The 16,862-nt window shown below is 36.7% G+C and overlaps 2 protein-coding genes across 4 annotated transcripts in view; one reads left to right on the top strand and one right to left on the bottom strand.

The window, feature by feature from the left end:
• Positions 1 to 8,656, top strand: part of kcmf1 (potassium channel modulatory factor 1) — a 34,613-nt gene extending 25,957 nt beyond the window's left edge. The window contains exons 6-8 of one of the 3 annotated variants that reach the window (XR_007897018.1): positions 2,664 to 2,949; positions 5,024 to 5,339; positions 5,762 to 8,656. Coding sequence is in view for 1 of the 3 variants with exons in the window: in XM_051696170.1 (XP_051552130.1) it covers positions 2,664 to 2,949; positions 5,024 to 5,285 (548 nt within the window). In the remaining 2 variants the exon portion in view is untranslated. Of the gene's footprint in view, positions 1 to 2,663; positions 2,950 to 5,023; positions 5,621 to 5,758 lie in introns of those variants that run through there. The other 2 variants (XR_007897019.1, XM_051696170.1) reach the window with 2 other exon arrangements.
• A 784-nt stretch (positions 8,657 to 9,440) lies between these two features.
• ntrk2b (neurotrophic tyrosine kinase, receptor, type 2b) overlaps positions 9,441 to 16,862 on the bottom strand; it is a 46,420-nt gene continuing 38,998 nt past the window's right edge. The window contains exons 17-18 of the mRNA XM_051696103.1: positions 15,486 to 15,644; positions 9,441 to 13,701 (exon numbers count right to left, since the gene is read on the bottom strand). Coding sequence (XP_051552063.1) covers positions 13,516 to 13,701; positions 15,486 to 15,644 — 345 coding nt within the window. The 3' untranslated portion in view covers positions 9,441 to 13,515. The remainder of the gene's footprint in view (positions 13,702 to 15,485; positions 15,645 to 16,862) is intronic.

Genomic DNA, 16,862 nt, shown 5'->3' with positions numbered 1-16,862 from the left:
ATTGGGTCACTTAGCACCAGGCACGCACACTCGCAGCCCGGCCACGGCCTCCTCCTCGTCACACCATTCTTTTTTGTTCTTACCGGTAACCATTTTGAAAGGAGGCTGCGGAACTTTAGAACCAGAACGATAAAATACTGTTTTTGTTCAGAACGAACCAAAATGAAAAACATTTTTGTTGTAGTCCCTGGTTTGCTATTCACAAGGAGCATCTGCTGACATGGACCATGCCTTGCAAAAAAAGAGATCTCGGAAGACCTACGATCAAGAGTTATTGCTTTGCATATAGCTGGAAAGGGTTACAAAGTTATCTTGAAAAGCTTAGATATTCATCTGTCCACAGTTAGACAAATTGTCTATAAATGGTGACGGTTTAGTACTGTGGCTACTCTCCCTAGAAGTGGCCATCCAACCAAGATGACTCAAATGGCACACTGCAGAATGCTCTGAGGTTAAGAAAGAAAAAAAAAAACCCTAGAGTGACAGCCAAAGACTTAAAGGAATCATTGGAACTGGTTAACATCTCTGTTCATGATACTACTATATGGAAAACATTAAACGGGCATGGTGTACATGGCAGGACACCACAAAGGAAGCTGCTGTTTTCCAACAAAAACATTGCTGTGTGCCGGAGGTTTGCCCAAGACCACTTTGACACTCCACAACACTACTGGGAAAATGTTTTGTGGACTGATAAAACCAAGGTTGAATTGTTTGGGAAGAACATGCAGCATGTATGGCGTAAAAAGGACACCGCATACCAATATGAAAACATCATCCCAACAGTGAAGTATCGTGGAGGGAGCTTCATGATTTGGAGCTGCTTTGCTGTTTGAGATATCCTACAGGATAATATCAGGGTGGCTGTGTGCCAGCTGAAGATCAGTAGAAGTTGGGTGATGTGGTAGGACAATTACCCTAAACATCAAAGTAAATCCACTACAGAATGGCTTCAAAAAAATAAAATCCACCTTTTGGAGTGGCCCAGTCAGAGCCCAGACCTTAACCCAAAAGAGATGCTGTGGAATGACCTTGAGAGCCATTCACACTAGACATCCCAAGAATATGGCTGATCTGAAGAAGTTCCTTCTGAACCTTGTTTAGGTCTAATCCACAGCTTCTGGAAACACTTGGTTGAGTTGGTTATTTAATCCAAGGGTTTGCATACTTTTTCCAACCTACACTGTGAATGTTTGAATGATGTATTCAGTATGTACAGGAACAATTAAATAATTTGTGTTATTTGTTAAAACAGGTTGTGTTTGTTCATTATTGTAACTAAGATGAAGTTCAAATCAGAATCAGTTAAAAAAAATATTCTTATTTGTAGGTCCTTTCTCAGCAATATTTATAGATGCGATTTAATTGTGATTAATTAATCTGCATATTATGTTATCAATTCTATTAAAATTTTAAATGACTGACAATCCTACTTTTTAATTCCTAGTATTTAAGTTTTTTTCTCAATTGAACACAACAGTGTCTGTACACTTTTTAGCCGTCTGGGAAGTATTTTTCCCATTCATTTTTTTCTATAGGGATTTCATAAAATCCTTCATAAGAATTCTAATCCATGAACCAAAACAACCAGCTTTGAGGTGAATCACAACATTACAAACTTTAATGTTAAAAATAATAATAATAATAAAAAATAAGACAAAGGTAAAAGACTCTCTAGTTAACGTCTTTAAAGTGTTATGTATGTAACGTTTTCTATGTTAAAATACTTCTATCACAGCTTAACCTCCTGAGACCCCCGCGTGACTGCTGTGTGCATTTTTCATTTCCCTTTTTGATTTGTAACTAGAAGCGCCTAATAAACAAGCAAAAAATATTTGTTTCTAGATCAAATAGTTTTCCTAAAAATGTATGTCCACATATGTGGATAGCAGGACTATGTTGTGAAATTAATAACAAGCTATAGAAAGTCCATTTTTTTTTTTTTCATCAAATATTATATTATGTGTCCAGGAGTGTTGGTTATTAAATTTAATTCAATGTGAAAATGCATTGTAAATATATAGTAATGCATTTACTAATGTTAGTGAATAGAACTGTATTGTATAGTGATAACAAAATAAAATATAACCGTTTATATTAAAATGAAGCAAAATGACCCACAAATGTGTTATAGTTGAAAATTATTCAAAATAACTAACAGGTTTTTTCAACTTCTGAGGGAATGCAGTCCTAATTTCCACATGTAGACTTCATCTTTACGAAAAATTAATGGATATTTTAAAGCGACATATCAAACGAAACTACAGACTCTACTCCTTACAACCAAACAGGGTTCAATAAAAAAAAACTTTGACAACTGTAAGTAAGCCATAAATTGGTTAATTTTCTCGAAAACTGTAAACACTTTGTCTCTGTGGCACTATAAACATTTCTGTGTTTGTTTTGAACGACCCGTTTAGACCTGCCCCAACAATGTTTCTCAACCAGTGACGTGAGTTGGGAACGGGACTGTCTCTTTGACCAATGGCAGACGGGACGTATTCAGAAAGCTGATTTGAAAACAGTTTATTTTTGCAGTTCCATTCGGTGGCGCTAGTGTAGCAGGACTTACATACTTCAGATTTAATGACGGAATGAACTACAGTCCTATGAAGCATTTGCAATTGAAGTAATTGAATTAAAAATCTTTGTGTCTTCATCAGAGTTGCTCTCTCAGCTGTCGGGTGTGCGTCGCTCGGCAGGAGGACAGCTCAACTCTTCAGGCCCCTCGGCCTCTCAGCTGCAGCAACTGCAGATGCAGCTTCAGCTGGAGCGCCAGCAGGCTCAGGCGGCGCGTCAGCAGCTGGAGACAGCTCGCAACACCACGCGCCAGCGCAGCAACCCTAGCAACATCAGCGCCAGCATCCCGCCACCCAGCACCACCACAAACACAGCCATGACTGAGAGCAACCCACTGGCCTTGCACAGCTCCCAGTTCCTTCTCACACGGTATGCTCAAGAGATCCACCTACATGCTGAAGATTGCTCAGATCAGATCATTATTCTTAAAGGGATAGTTCAACCAAAAATGAAATTCTTCAAAATCTACTTACTCTCATGTCTCTTGAAACCAGTGATTTCTTTTTTTTTTTTTTTTTTTTTTTTTTTTTTGTGGAACGGCCAGGCTGCTTTTTACCATACAGTGTAAATAACAATCATGGCTGCCAAACTCCAACATGGAGGTTGACGTACCTTACAAGTAGTCCCTACAACTTTTTATGATATGTTCCAAGTCTTCTCGAACCACATGATGGCTTTGTGTGAAGAACAGAGCAATATTTTAAAAGTGCACTCTAGAGGTCGACCAATAGTGGATTTTTCTGATGTGATAACTAAAGTGGTGGAAAAGGCTGATAAACAATTAATTAACCAATTGTTTAAAAAAAAAAAAAAAATTGTCTTTTTTATTATTATGATGGGCACAGACCCAGAAACTACAAGAGTCCAAAATTAATAAAAGCACAGATGCAGTTTATTCAAAACCAAAAACCCAATATTAACCAGAGAAAATGAAGATTTTAAGCATAACACAGTACTTGTAAATATAAACAAGCCATAACCACACCGGGGTCTCTTATTTTGAAAAGATGGGAACTTGGCTCCTTTATAATGCTCTGTATTAAGTATTGGCCAAATGAAGCTTTTAAGCCTATACATTCACTAGGTGAAAGGTTTTGTATATGTAGATTTCACCAGATCAGGTTTAATAAGGAATAAGGTTTATTATAGGGGTGGGAACAATATTGATATGTTAAAGTAATGTGATATTTTTCAAAGTGATATTGTATTGATATTTGCACGCCAAATATCAATATTGTTATTTACGTTTTTCCACATTAATATTGTGGTGATAGGAATTCAGTAACAGTCCCTTAGAAGGTGCAGTTATCATGCTTTACACATAATCAACCTCCCTTACTAAAATTTATATTGGTATTTTGACAAAAATGTTAGAATATTAAATAGATTTCACCTAAAAGTTTATCCGATTATACTTTTGTATATTGAAATTTGTGTTGTAATAAATAATGTTTTTGAAGTGTTTAGGCTACTATTGTATTCATAAATACTATAATTTATTTTTAGAGAGACTAGCTACATTGACCTAACCACAGAAATAGGGAGACATTATGGTCTTATATGCATATGGCTTTGCATTGTACATCGATATTAGGAAATAAACTGGCCTTGTTTTGTAAACTGACACTTTTATATCAATTTGACAATGCATTTGGTGATTTGGAAACAGTTCTCTTGTCCAGTGAAGGCAAATGAGAAACATGAGTGAAATAACGCAATATATTGTAGTTTTGAATCGCAATACACCAAAAATAAAGAATCACAATAATATAGTGACCTACACATCGGTATTGTATTGCCAGTTACCTTGTGACTCCCACCCCTATTATTATTCACAAGATCTGAAGTTGGAGACACGATGTATGGTATGTGCCGACGAGAAGTTTCCATAATGTCAAATTTTTCTTTGCATGCCTTCGCTTCAATTTAAAACACTTGATAATCTAATCAAAATAACAAAATATGCATTGAAGTGAATTAAAGTGAAAGTCGATGAAAGATTTAGATACAGCAGTTGTTTTTATTTCAGCTCTAGAGACTGCTGTTGTACTGTAAAAGTGTTGACTCCAACGGCGGCCACAAAGAAACACTATTTTTGCCAATAACCAATAGTTTGAAAAAGCGACTATTGACACCAACTATTCAGTACAACCGATATATTGGTCTACCTCTAGTACATTCAGTAATTTTTCTTACATTTCATTCACACTTCTGCACATTCAAATCTGGTGCACTGATTATTTACATTAGAACCAAGGAAGTTTTTGCGCAGTTTCTTCTATACTTTAAGCATAGAAGTTCTCTTGTGTAACATGAAAGCTGCAGATTCTTAGCTCTTATGGATTAAAAAATGCCTTCCCCACAAATGAGGTTGATTTTCATTTAATGAATATACTGTATGTTGGAATGTAGTGGTCACCTCTTCTGTGTTTACTTCCGCCAGGTTGAACGAACCGAAAATGTCGGAGGCGGAACGACAGGCGCTGGAGAGCGAGCGCGCCGACCGCAGCCTGTTCGTGCAGGAGCTGCTGCTGTCCACGCTAATGCGAGAGGAGAGCTCATCCTCCGACGAGGACGAAAGGCGAGACTTTGCTGACTTCGGCGCCATGGGCTGCGTGGACATCATGCCTTTAGACGTGGCTCTGGAGAGCCTCAACCTGAAGGAGAGCTCCACAGGCAAAGAGCCTCCGCCACCACCTCTTTGATGATATCCCACCACCACGCAGACAATGTCCTCTGTGCTGTAACTGCCAATGACGGTGGGCAAAACACAGCACTCTCTAATGTCCCCACCCCCCTCCCCTTTTTTTTTCTTTTTTTTTTCGGTGATTGTAATTTCAGGTCTGTCACCTTTGTTACATTGTAAAAATCCATAAAAGGAGAGCGCGAGGGGAAAAAATAAATAAATCAAAACACATCAGAACAGGCGTGTGAGAGTGAGCAAAAAAGAGAGAGAGAATATATATATATGCGTGTGTGTGTGTGTGTGTATATGTATGTGTGTGTGTATATATATATATATATATATATATATATATATATATATATATATATATATATATATATATATATATATATATATATATATATATATATATATGTATATATATATATTAGTGTGTGTGTGTGTGTATGTATGTTGATAATCAGTTCCACATAACTAATTTTTCTCCTTTAGCAGGTGAGCGTAGGTATCTGTGGCAGACCTCAGCTTCCTGTGTCTTGCAAAGAGGCTCTCCTTATAAATACTCCACATTCAAAAACTGAAGGGGAAACCAGAGACCTTCTCTAATGAAGCTGCTGTGTGTATTTATGAATATTAATGAATAAAAAGTGCTTGGATGGTTTACCATAACTACTGCATGAGGTTATTTGCAGCGTGCATGATTTTTAATGACCTTGTCATTAAAAAGGCAAAAATATCCCAAAGCTTTCTTTAACTTTTTCTTTTCAAGGGTTACTTGAACAGAAATGGGTTGTCGAGTGAAATATCTCAAATTTTAGGATTTTTTTTAGTTTATTTTTTGTTAAATACGGAGATCAAAAGCAAAATTGGAAGAAGAAAAAAAACAGCAATCCGCTTTTTTGTCCCTCCTCATCTGCGACACTATAGGATGTTCAAACAAATGGTCTGCCCTGATTTGCCGAGGCAAATGAACTCAAAGCAGTGGTTCTCAACTGGTGAGTCACAGGTCGGTTCTGAAAGGGTAGAAAAATTTGAAATGCTTAAAATAAACTGCAACTAACCATATAATTGTGCATTGTTAGGATAGCAAAATAAATGCACTTAGCAACACTATTATAAGGTAGGAGAAAACCATTCCCATATCTTTTGTTGCTGCTGTCAAATGGCTTGTGTCCGGGTCAGGTTTTTTTGTTTTTCATATTTAGGCAGTATGTTAGCCTCAGTCACCATTAACTTTCATTGCATTTGTTTTTTTTCTTCGATACAAAGAAAGCAAATGGTGACTGAGGCTAACATACTGCCTAGCATTTCTTTTTGTGTTTCACAGAAGAAAGTCACAGATTTGTAACAATAATAATGGTACACAATTTCTTAGAGGACAGTGAAGGAATTTTATTTTCTGAAATAGTTTTGCGTTCCCTCCCAGAAAGTTTAGCATTCCCTCGCAATTATTTTGGGTTCCCTCGCAATACTTTTATCCATTCCTTATGAAAATATAGTTGAACTGTGGTATTTGTAGTAAAACCATAGTAAACACAAAATTGACCATTGTTTTACTACAGTAACTATAGTTGTACTATGGTATTTATAGTAAAATCACAATAACCACAACATTTACTACAGTTTTACAACAGTTAATATAGTTGAACTGTGGTATTTATAGTAAAAACATTATAACCACAAAATCTATCATGGTTTTACTACATTAACTGTTTAAATATGGAATTTATATTTCAACCATAATAATCACAATATTTACCATGGTTTTACAACAGTAGCTATTGTTCAACTGTTATTTATAATCAAACCATAATAACCACAAAATGTAACATGGTTTTACTACAGTAACTATAGTTGTACTATGGTAAAGTAAAACCATAATTGTTGTAAAATGTACTATGGTTTTACTACAGTAGAAATTGTTCAATGGTGGTATTTTTATTAAAACCATAATAAAAACATTTACATTGGTTTTAATAAAGTAACTAAAGTTGAACTATTTTATTTAAAGTAAAACCATAACCACAACATTTTTCATGGTTTTACTAAAGTAGCTATTGTTCAACTATGGTATTTATAGTAAAATCACAATAACCACACAATTTACTATGGTTTTACTACAGTAACTATACTTGAACCATGGTATTTAAAGTAAAACCATAGTTAACACAAAATTTACTATGGTATTGCTGCAGTAGCTATTGTTCAACTATTGTTCTACGACATTATATTTCCAGCATGATATTCATGGTAAAATCTAGTAATAATACAGGAAAACCAAAATTATGGTAATTCTAAAACTCATTCTGCCAAAAAATAAATAAATAAATACAAAATTACTATAGTAACACCATGGCTAATTTGTGGTACATGTACCATGTGTTTTAAAACCATGGTTCTAACCACAAAAATGTTTAATGCAGGTTTTCTATAGTGAAACAGTGGTTGTTTTGGTTTTCCTCTGTTATTAATATGGTTTTACTCGATATATCCTAGTTCAGCTATGGTTACTGTAGTAAAACCATGGTTAATTTTTGTAAAGGGTGGATAGCTATTGCAAGAGAACCCAAAATAATTTCGAGGGAATGCAAAACTATTGCCTGGGATCAGAAAACGTATTGCAAGGGAATGCAAAATAAAGGGTGAGTAAATAATGACAGAATTTTCATGTTTGGGTGAACTGTTCCTTTAAATATAGGTGATGTTATGGTACTGTGTTGGTTTGACAATATAAATATACATATGGGTCCTGAAGCAAATCCAGTTGAGAAGCACTGCCTTAAAGAATGTTTTGTTGCCTACGAGAATAAAAACAAAGAATATACAGGTGTCGACAAAAAGATTTATACCGTTTTAACTAGGCGTTGATGTCTTAGTGTCTGTGTAACCACCAGATGTACTCTCAAACAGTAACTTATGCACCTGTACAGACAAGTTAGACTTTCCATTTTCATTTTGCTCTACTCTTCACATATCTGCTTTTAGCGTGCTTGGAAAGCCCTCTTTTCCGCCAGCTTCCTCTCTCTTTGTTGGTAAAGGAGGGCGCAAGACTTGCCACATTTGCAGTTTTTTGTTCAACTTTTCAAAAGAGTGACATGCTAAACTCCTCGCTCATAGACAGCACCTTCTATTTATTCAGGGTTTTTTTTTTTTTTTTTTTTTGTCTCTCTCTATGATTCTTTAAAGCCTTGTGATTGATCATGCCACCTCCATGCCTATACTCTTTTTCTCTATGTAAAATACAATGAGATGTATATGGAATTTGTGCGTTAACTTTCATAATGGATCTAGGACATGGGCATACTTTCTTTTTTTTAATGTAAATTTAGAATACTACAATAAAAACATTGCACAGCTTTTGATGAAAACCAAACCCCATCCTCTTACTCTCTGTGGCTGTGGTCTGAATACTAGTCACATGTGCCTGTTAAGAAACTTTTCTACTTATGTTCCCAAAACCCTACTCCCTTTTTAGATGTAGTATTAGTACACACAAGGTTTATGAAAAAAAAGTGCACTTCTTAAAGGAGAAGTGTGTAGTTTCTAGTGTGCCACTAGAGGCAAATGGTATAACAAAATAAGTAGATTTCAGTTGCATGTCCGCCACTAGCAGTATCACAACGAACCCGGCTAACAATAGTGTAGCCCGCAAGCCTGAAGATACTTCATACCTTTTTTACATGCAAGCCATGGGCACTTTGCCAAAAGAAGTTTAGCGCAAACTACTATAGATTGGCCATGTGAATCACACCTTGGGTTGAAGCAGCTGCCCCTGTCACTTCATTGGCTATTGTTAGACCTCAGTATTACCCTTGGGATGCCTTTCATGTCTTACAGTGGCCTTTCTACCAAAATAATCTTTTGTGAGCAATACACATACAAAGAAATCATTCAAAACCTCTTCACTGTCATTAAGATACAACTGAGATGAATTACGTTTTCGCTACATTACAGTAGGAATTTGCAGCAGGCCAATGAATGACTTCAGTTGACTAGACTAACTAACGGTATCTAAACCCAAATATCACATCAAGAGAATTTCTTTAACTAAAAAAAAAATAAAAACACTTAGAAAAAAATTCACTAAATATTATTTAAATTATGTCATGTGACTGGAAAAAAATACTTGGTGCACTTTTAGAAGGTAGGAATATGATTTGCAACATAAACAGCATTGTAAGACATACCACTTTTATTAAATGCACAGTAGTACAAGGAACATTTCCATTGACTGCAGAGAAGCTTCTCACAGGATGCACAAGCATAAGAGTACTGACACCTAAAGCCGTGAGAGAGTCTGCCGGGAGCGCACTCGCACACGCACAGCAGATCACGCATGTAAACAGACACATTCACACTCACCACCAGTGACCCAGCTTAAAAAAAAGGTGAAAAAGTGGAATAAATTAAATTGCAAATCTGAAATCTGACCTGGACATTGCTTGACAGTTTTCATGAAATTCACCCATACAGAGCATGAAACAAACTAAAACAAATTCATAAACAGTGTTTCAGTAATCAATCACAGTTCTTCATTCATATAGAATGTTTAAGAGGTTTTAATATATCAAATGAGGATGGATGAACACTTGACCCTTTCCCCCCTGGATGTAGATGGTGACTGGGACAAAGGTTGCCATTAATATGGCATTCCTTAATGTAAAACCAACCCATAACAATATTAAGGGTTATAATAATTACATACTACATAAGGGAAAAGGCTAGTTGATCAATTACAGAGATTTTTATTTTTTTATTTTTTTTTTTAAAGAAATTTTTCATTGTGAACAACAACAGAAAAACAAATACATTGCCACGTTAAATAAACTGTATTTACACTCACATATTGCCGAAGGTCCATTAGATGAGTTTTTCTTCCCTTTATAATATCACACATTTTGACATGATGCCTGTTTTTTTTTTTTAAACAGAATATATAGAGAGAACATACTATTTATATAGACATCTATTAGAACTGTACAGAATTGATTATAAAGTACAGGCTGGCTTTTTAGAACAGACATAAATCCTTATACCAAGAACTGAGAAAATGCCATATTTGTTCAATAAAGTCTTTACATTAAGTCAGTCTGCCACAACTCAAGAAAAATTGTTCAGCGTAACTGACTGAATACATGTCTTCCATATCTGTACTGTTAGCAAATAGCCCCCTTCAATTTAAACAACCTCTTTCAGTGCATTTCTGCTCCTCACCCCCCACCCCCCCCGTTTTTGCAGTGCTTACAATTGTAGGGTGAAAACTACAAAAATATGAGCAGTACATCTATAAAGAAAGTGCAAAGCTCTAAGAGGTCATTAAAAGTCGCTGCTCAAAAGATCATGACCGTAATGACCAACACTTGATTGGACATCCTGTTCAACAACTCGTACGTTCTGTGATGTTGTGTAGTCGGCTATTAAAGTAGGTCCTGCCAGTGGACCGTTTGGAAAGAATTTTGACATCAGTGTACAAAGAATGATTGATCCTGCTCATTTATATTTACAGTCTAATTGCATATATACAGACACACTCGGAGCAATACATCTGCAATACTTCTTACCCCAAAGAATCAGTAGTTCGGCACAAAATGTGTTGATGGAGACCACAAAGCGCCCCCTCAATCTGAAAATAGAGAAACATTTTACCCATGCAGAGGAGGACAAGTCATACAAATATTGTACCCTGGAGTTAGTCAACAGAGATGATAGTAAACTTGAGAAACTGGATTAGATTTAGTCTTCATGGGACGAATTGTAATTGGTTGTGTGGTCAAGCGGGTCATCAGTGGGTTTATGAATACAATTAAATCTAAAATTCAATGTGGGTAATATTCATAAATATGCCGTAGAAATGCTCTATGCTTGATAAATTTAAGTCTGTCAATCTACGTCACCACAAACTAGATTCTTAAATTTTCTGAAGAAAATGTGAGTGTTGCTTGCTAGTGCAAAACTCGCTGCCATGATTCTGAACGTATTCTGGTTGATGTGTTGCTAGGTAGTTCTTGGTGGTCGCTAGTTGGTAACTCAAGCATCAAGCTAAGTGGTTGCTTACTTGCCCAAGTCAAAAGAGCCCACCAAGTCTCTTTGATATTCTGGTCCTTAGAGATGGCATGGGTCCCTTCTTCAGTACAACTCTTATTTGTTCTGTTTTATTGACTGCCAGGTAAAAATATGTAGTCCAATTACATCGAAACCTCTCCTTAAGATGAACAATTTACAATGACATTCGTGTCCGTAGCAGAAATGGTGCGAGACGAGTTACGCTTCAAAGTATACTCTTTTGACCGCAAGCTGAAACGGACGCGTTACTGTGATACTCTTTAGTACAGTCAATGGCTGGTGCATGTGCCAACAACATGGAAAGATCAGGACTGTCTACAAATTTTGGGCTACACGAGGACAGTCCATGTGTAGTGTGCTAATGACGAAATTTGCGGCACGTGGAAAACCGAAGTATACTTTGGCCTTAAGGAAATACTGATAACGGCATATGATATTAGTATTTTTAATTAAAGGTCATTCATTTGTAGTCTATTTAATCCTGTTTGTTGTCAGTTGTCCTCCTCTGTTATCTTGTTTGGTGGGGTTGAAGCACACAGGTCAAGTCGAGACTGTCCCTTCATTGGGTCTTTCAGCTGTGACCTCAGGGCCAGTCCAACTCGTATCATTGTCAAATGAACATTCACATCACAGTGCCCACCAAGCCCATCGCTTTGAAACAGTCCACAATACACCAAAAACAAATTGATCGTCGATTATCACATACATGTATTATTTAGCAGTTATTTCGTAGACGATACATAAATAGATAGTAATGAATAATCAGAGAGCAAATCAAATCCAGCTGTTCAGTAGGGTCTATTACATTATGGACAACATCTACGGTATGTACTCCCTAAGAACAGGTATGAAAGAAATCTCCCCAAAATCTTCCCAGAGGCAAGGTCCATTAAATTGCAACATGATGACGATCGAGGACACCTACACACTAGAGTTTACGCTACATCAGAGAAATCCATTGGTTGCCATGGGGATGGTGGACGTAGGACATAGAGGTAAAACACGAGATTGTAAAAGTGACGCGCTGTTATGCAACCAAAAGTTGAGAAGATTTTTACTTTTGTTGGGTCAAGGTTTGGCTGGTTAGCATGTTCCAGTAATATTCTGCTGGTAGATGCAGTTCCTACACCATTCTGTGGGCAAAAAGCATCTTTCTCATTTTACAGCAATTCAAAAGTAGACGTAGACGATGAAATATAAATTGCAAATATTTAATTACAGTATATTTTGCCATGAAATAGACTTATTTTTCCTTATCTGCTGCCATTGGTGTCACAGGTCAGGATAGTCAGTAGTGAAAAGCTTGGAACTGTGAGCGTTCTTGAAGTGCCATCAGCATGTCAGGATGTAGTTTTCCTGTGCCTCCAAAATGATTAGTCACATCATGGCAGTTACGACTCAGCATCCACCCTCAAGCCTCTTCAAAAAGAAAAAATCGGAGGTGTCTTTATCCCTGTGCTTCTATTACAAAGTTCAGACTGAGTTTGATGGGGCGCACTGACACATCCAAAAACACGCCTTTCATCAACCTCAGGGTTAGACATCAAATCTTGGCACAGAGAGGATGGATTAGCATAATAATCCAAAATTAAATTGGACCTTTTAAAAAATAATGGATAAAATAAAACTCATTGTCAATCTGGCAGTTAAATGATTGTTACTCCATAGTTTGCTCCGCGGATAGTATTGCGATCTGCATCGAGTCTGCCCGAATGTGTCGCCAGGGCATCGACAGCATTGTGCTAGTGACTGGGTCCTCATCAAATCCAGATTTTGTCCATCTCATTAAACAAAAAGTGACAAAACTTTCTTAAACCAAAGTACCTTTTTCATAAAGGCCGTTAAACAAAGGGTCTACATTGTCTTTAACGCATATTTACAACAAATTTTTCCATTTGTTCATTTTGTAGATCATTTAGGATCTAAAGAAAAATAGTATGGTACATGAGAGATATGGACATATCCAGATGGGTAAAACTCAAAAGTCAATTTTAAGGCCTTTAGTCTATGTGGTGAGAAGGCTGAAGCACAAGCTATTTTTAAACACTCGCACAAAATTATTTATTTAATCACTCTCCCTAATCTAAACCATCCCTTACTCCTTTAATCCCGCACATTCACTCATATACACGGTCTCTCTTTCTCACGATTACACCCACACTGACAAAAAGACATCCCACACAGGGTCAGCCCAGGATGTCCAGGTAAACCGGAGAGGCCTTGGCTAGACTCTGGAGCAGATTGTGGATTTCTTTGATGTTGAGTCTCATGTAGGGCTCCCTCTGCCAGCAGCCCAGCATTAGGTCATACACCTCTTTGGGACAAGTGCGAGGTCTCTGAAGCACTCGGCCCTGTGTGATGCACTCGATCACCTGCAGGAGGCAGCACAAATACAGTCCAGAATGACACTGTGTCTATGTTTACTACCATACTACTACTACCTCAAACTTAACCAGTGATTCTTGAGACATGGTGCACAACAGGTCCCATAACTTGATCTGCCATTAGTTTTTAAAATAGCAACATTTCAACTTTGAAATTAACCATGGGATGATCACTAGAAAGTTCTGAACACAATGTACCATTCATTTAACCATATTTACCATCTACAGACATATATTTTTTTTAAGTAACTGTGCTAGTTCTGTGCCGCAACCATGATGTAGTATGTTACCTCCTTCACACTTAATGTAAAGAAATTGTTAAGTGATTTTTAGATAATTTCCCTCATTTTAAGTTGGTCTTATTGGTAGCTATCAACACCAGAAAAAAAAGGTTACTGCCTTTAATCAGAAAATTATATAATTGTTCTGTCAACACCGTCAGTGAGTGCGTTTACATGCACGTTCTTACACCGATTATGCTGCGTATGGTCATGTAAATGCATTAAACAGCGTTCCTTTATCTGTGTAAGGTCATTAATGGTGTAAGAATTAACTGATCGACACGGGTAGATTTTTTTCTCATTACTCCAATGTCGCGTTACACGTAAACACCTTTACCGGCGTTCTTACTGGCTTACGCAATGTGCACATGCCACTTCACGGTTTGACATCAAAAGCAGAGAATAACATGATAATTTCAAATCTCATGCAAATGTGAATTTCTTGCTTTGATTTTGTAAAAAAGCTGATTTTTGGGAGTAGTCAGCGTATTAAATTGCATGTAAATGGGGGCAGTGTCAGATATTGTTCCACAGTGGTGACAATTCAACAGATGGAGCTGAACATCAGTTTGAAACCATCCAGTAATCTTAGTTTATTCATTCATTGAAGAGAATGCCAGATTTGTCAATATTTATAATAAATATTTGACCCATTTTTTGCATTTGACGTTGTTGGCCCATAGTGAACTATAGGAAAAGCAAAAACATGGAAAATGGAAGAAGTGGGAAATTGCACCCAAACACAAGTGAATACCTCTGAACAGTCCCTAACACATTAATAATAAAAAAAAAAATCTTCATATATAAATGGTTTTTTCAGTTTTGTAACCTGCTTTGTCCAGTGTCTCAAGAATCAGTGAAAGGTTTGCTAGCATATTTCTGCAGAATACTGTATGTATTGGATGATGTACTTAATTTGCCAAAATGTGCAGTACAAAACAGTGCACACTGCGTATTGTTTCCCACAATGCAATCCGCTCAACCTTTGTGTGACAAATGAACCAAGCGCAATTTTTAACATCTTTCTTTACTCATTATTTAATCAGACTGCAAAAAATGAAGATATCTAAACATGAAGCTTGATCAAAAACATGTTTTTTCCTGAGATGATAATTGGACGCCACTTGCTGAATTAAACAAGCAACACTGAGTTCATGTGACAATGTAGTATTCCACTGTTTGGAACATTTATGGCATACTGTTTTCAGTTTCATATACTATTTTTAAAGGATGGTAGGCAGTATACAGTTTATCCGGGATAGTTTGCAGTATGCTAGCATTCTGAACATAGGCTGAGTTCGGAATGGCGTTCTACCCATACAACTTCTGATTTATCTATAAATGGCTAAAATTGTATGAGTATTAAGCCATTCCAAACCTTGTATCACTGGTGCTCTACTAAGAAAAGTTGCTTTATGAACCGGCCCTGATGGATTCTGTGGATTTGTTCATATTTTATGCTTTGACTGGTTAAAATCTGACTTATCTTACCTCATTATTTGAGAGTTGGTACCAGGGCTGCTTGCCATAGGTAAAGATTTCCCACAGGACCACTCCCAGACTCCATACGTCACTCTCTGTGGTGAATCTCCTGTACATGATGCTCTCTGGAGGCATCCAGCGAATGGGCAGCATGGTGTGACCACCCACCTGTTGTTACAGATATACGTTTACACTGTGATTCAATGATCTCCCTGTATCCCTGCTGAAAAGACCAGCTTACACCACCCTGAATTTCAGTGATGGGCAGTAGCTTCGCTACAAATAGCGAAGCTATAAGCTGAACTACATTTCTCAGTAGCGAGGTGGTAGCTTCTCTAGTTTTTAAATCAAAAACCCTTTCAGTAACGAAGCTATATTTTTGATAGACAAAAGCTACATTGCTACATCAAGCCGTGTGGTAAATTATGGCAAATTGGTCTGAATCGGTTTGCGATTCAGTCTAAATAACTCTGGAAGCTCACGCAATCGCTGCCGAATCATTTGGAGCTTTTTCTCACTCGCTAACACACTAATGGAAAACTATACAATATGGAAAACAAAGATAACGCTGGTTGCGGTGGAGGTTTATCTACACTTAATGGAAACCAAACCTGCAAATGCGTCCTATCATTTGCCGGTGATGAAAAAGGTCTTTTAGTTCAACACGTGTGCAGCTTGTGAATGACTACTGCAGGTAAAGACATTTTTACAACCAAAAGAGTATCAAAACACTTAGTAGCCTACACGAAAATACATAAAGTTACCACGGCATTGCCATGTTTTTTGGACATGTACCATTACATGGGAGCACCATGCAAATACAATAGAGTAATATATGAATATGGTAAACAAAGTACATGGTAGTACCATGGTATTCTAGAACCATGTAAATACAAAATGGTACATACATTTGGCAGTTGTATATCAAAATACCATGGTATAACCATCTAATATCATCAGATATCCAAGTGTTGTTGCCTTGATGTGCTCTCACACATAAGGAATTTGGCCTCTGATCAGAAGATTCCAGTACATACAGAAATACAACAGCTATACACGGAATTACAGAATAAGATGAATAGTATACTGTATATATGTAGAGTTGTAATACAGGAATGTGCAAAAGAAATTGTTCAATTGGGTATAGGTTTGTAGAAGTAGTAGTGAAAATATATAAAAATAAAATGTAAAAATAGTTGTTTTGCATATTCGGTTTGTATAGGTAAAATGTATAAATAGGATTTTTTTACATGCACATACATTTTATATTCCATTATACTGTATACACTTTTATAATGCACTATACTGTGCCAAGGCTTTGATAAACCTGTTACACAAACATTTTAAAAAGTCTTATTCACATGATGTAAACTGCTTTGTCTGACA

This window comes from Myxocyprinus asiaticus, chromosome 4, assembly GCF_019703515.2.
Source record: "Myxocyprinus asiaticus isolate MX2 ecotype Aquarium Trade chromosome 4, UBuf_Myxa_2, whole genome shotgun sequence".
Lineage (NCBI taxonomy): Eukaryota > Metazoa > Chordata > Actinopteri > Cypriniformes > Catostomidae > Myxocyprinus > Myxocyprinus asiaticus.
This window is presented reverse-complemented; position numbering and strand designations above follow the sequence as displayed.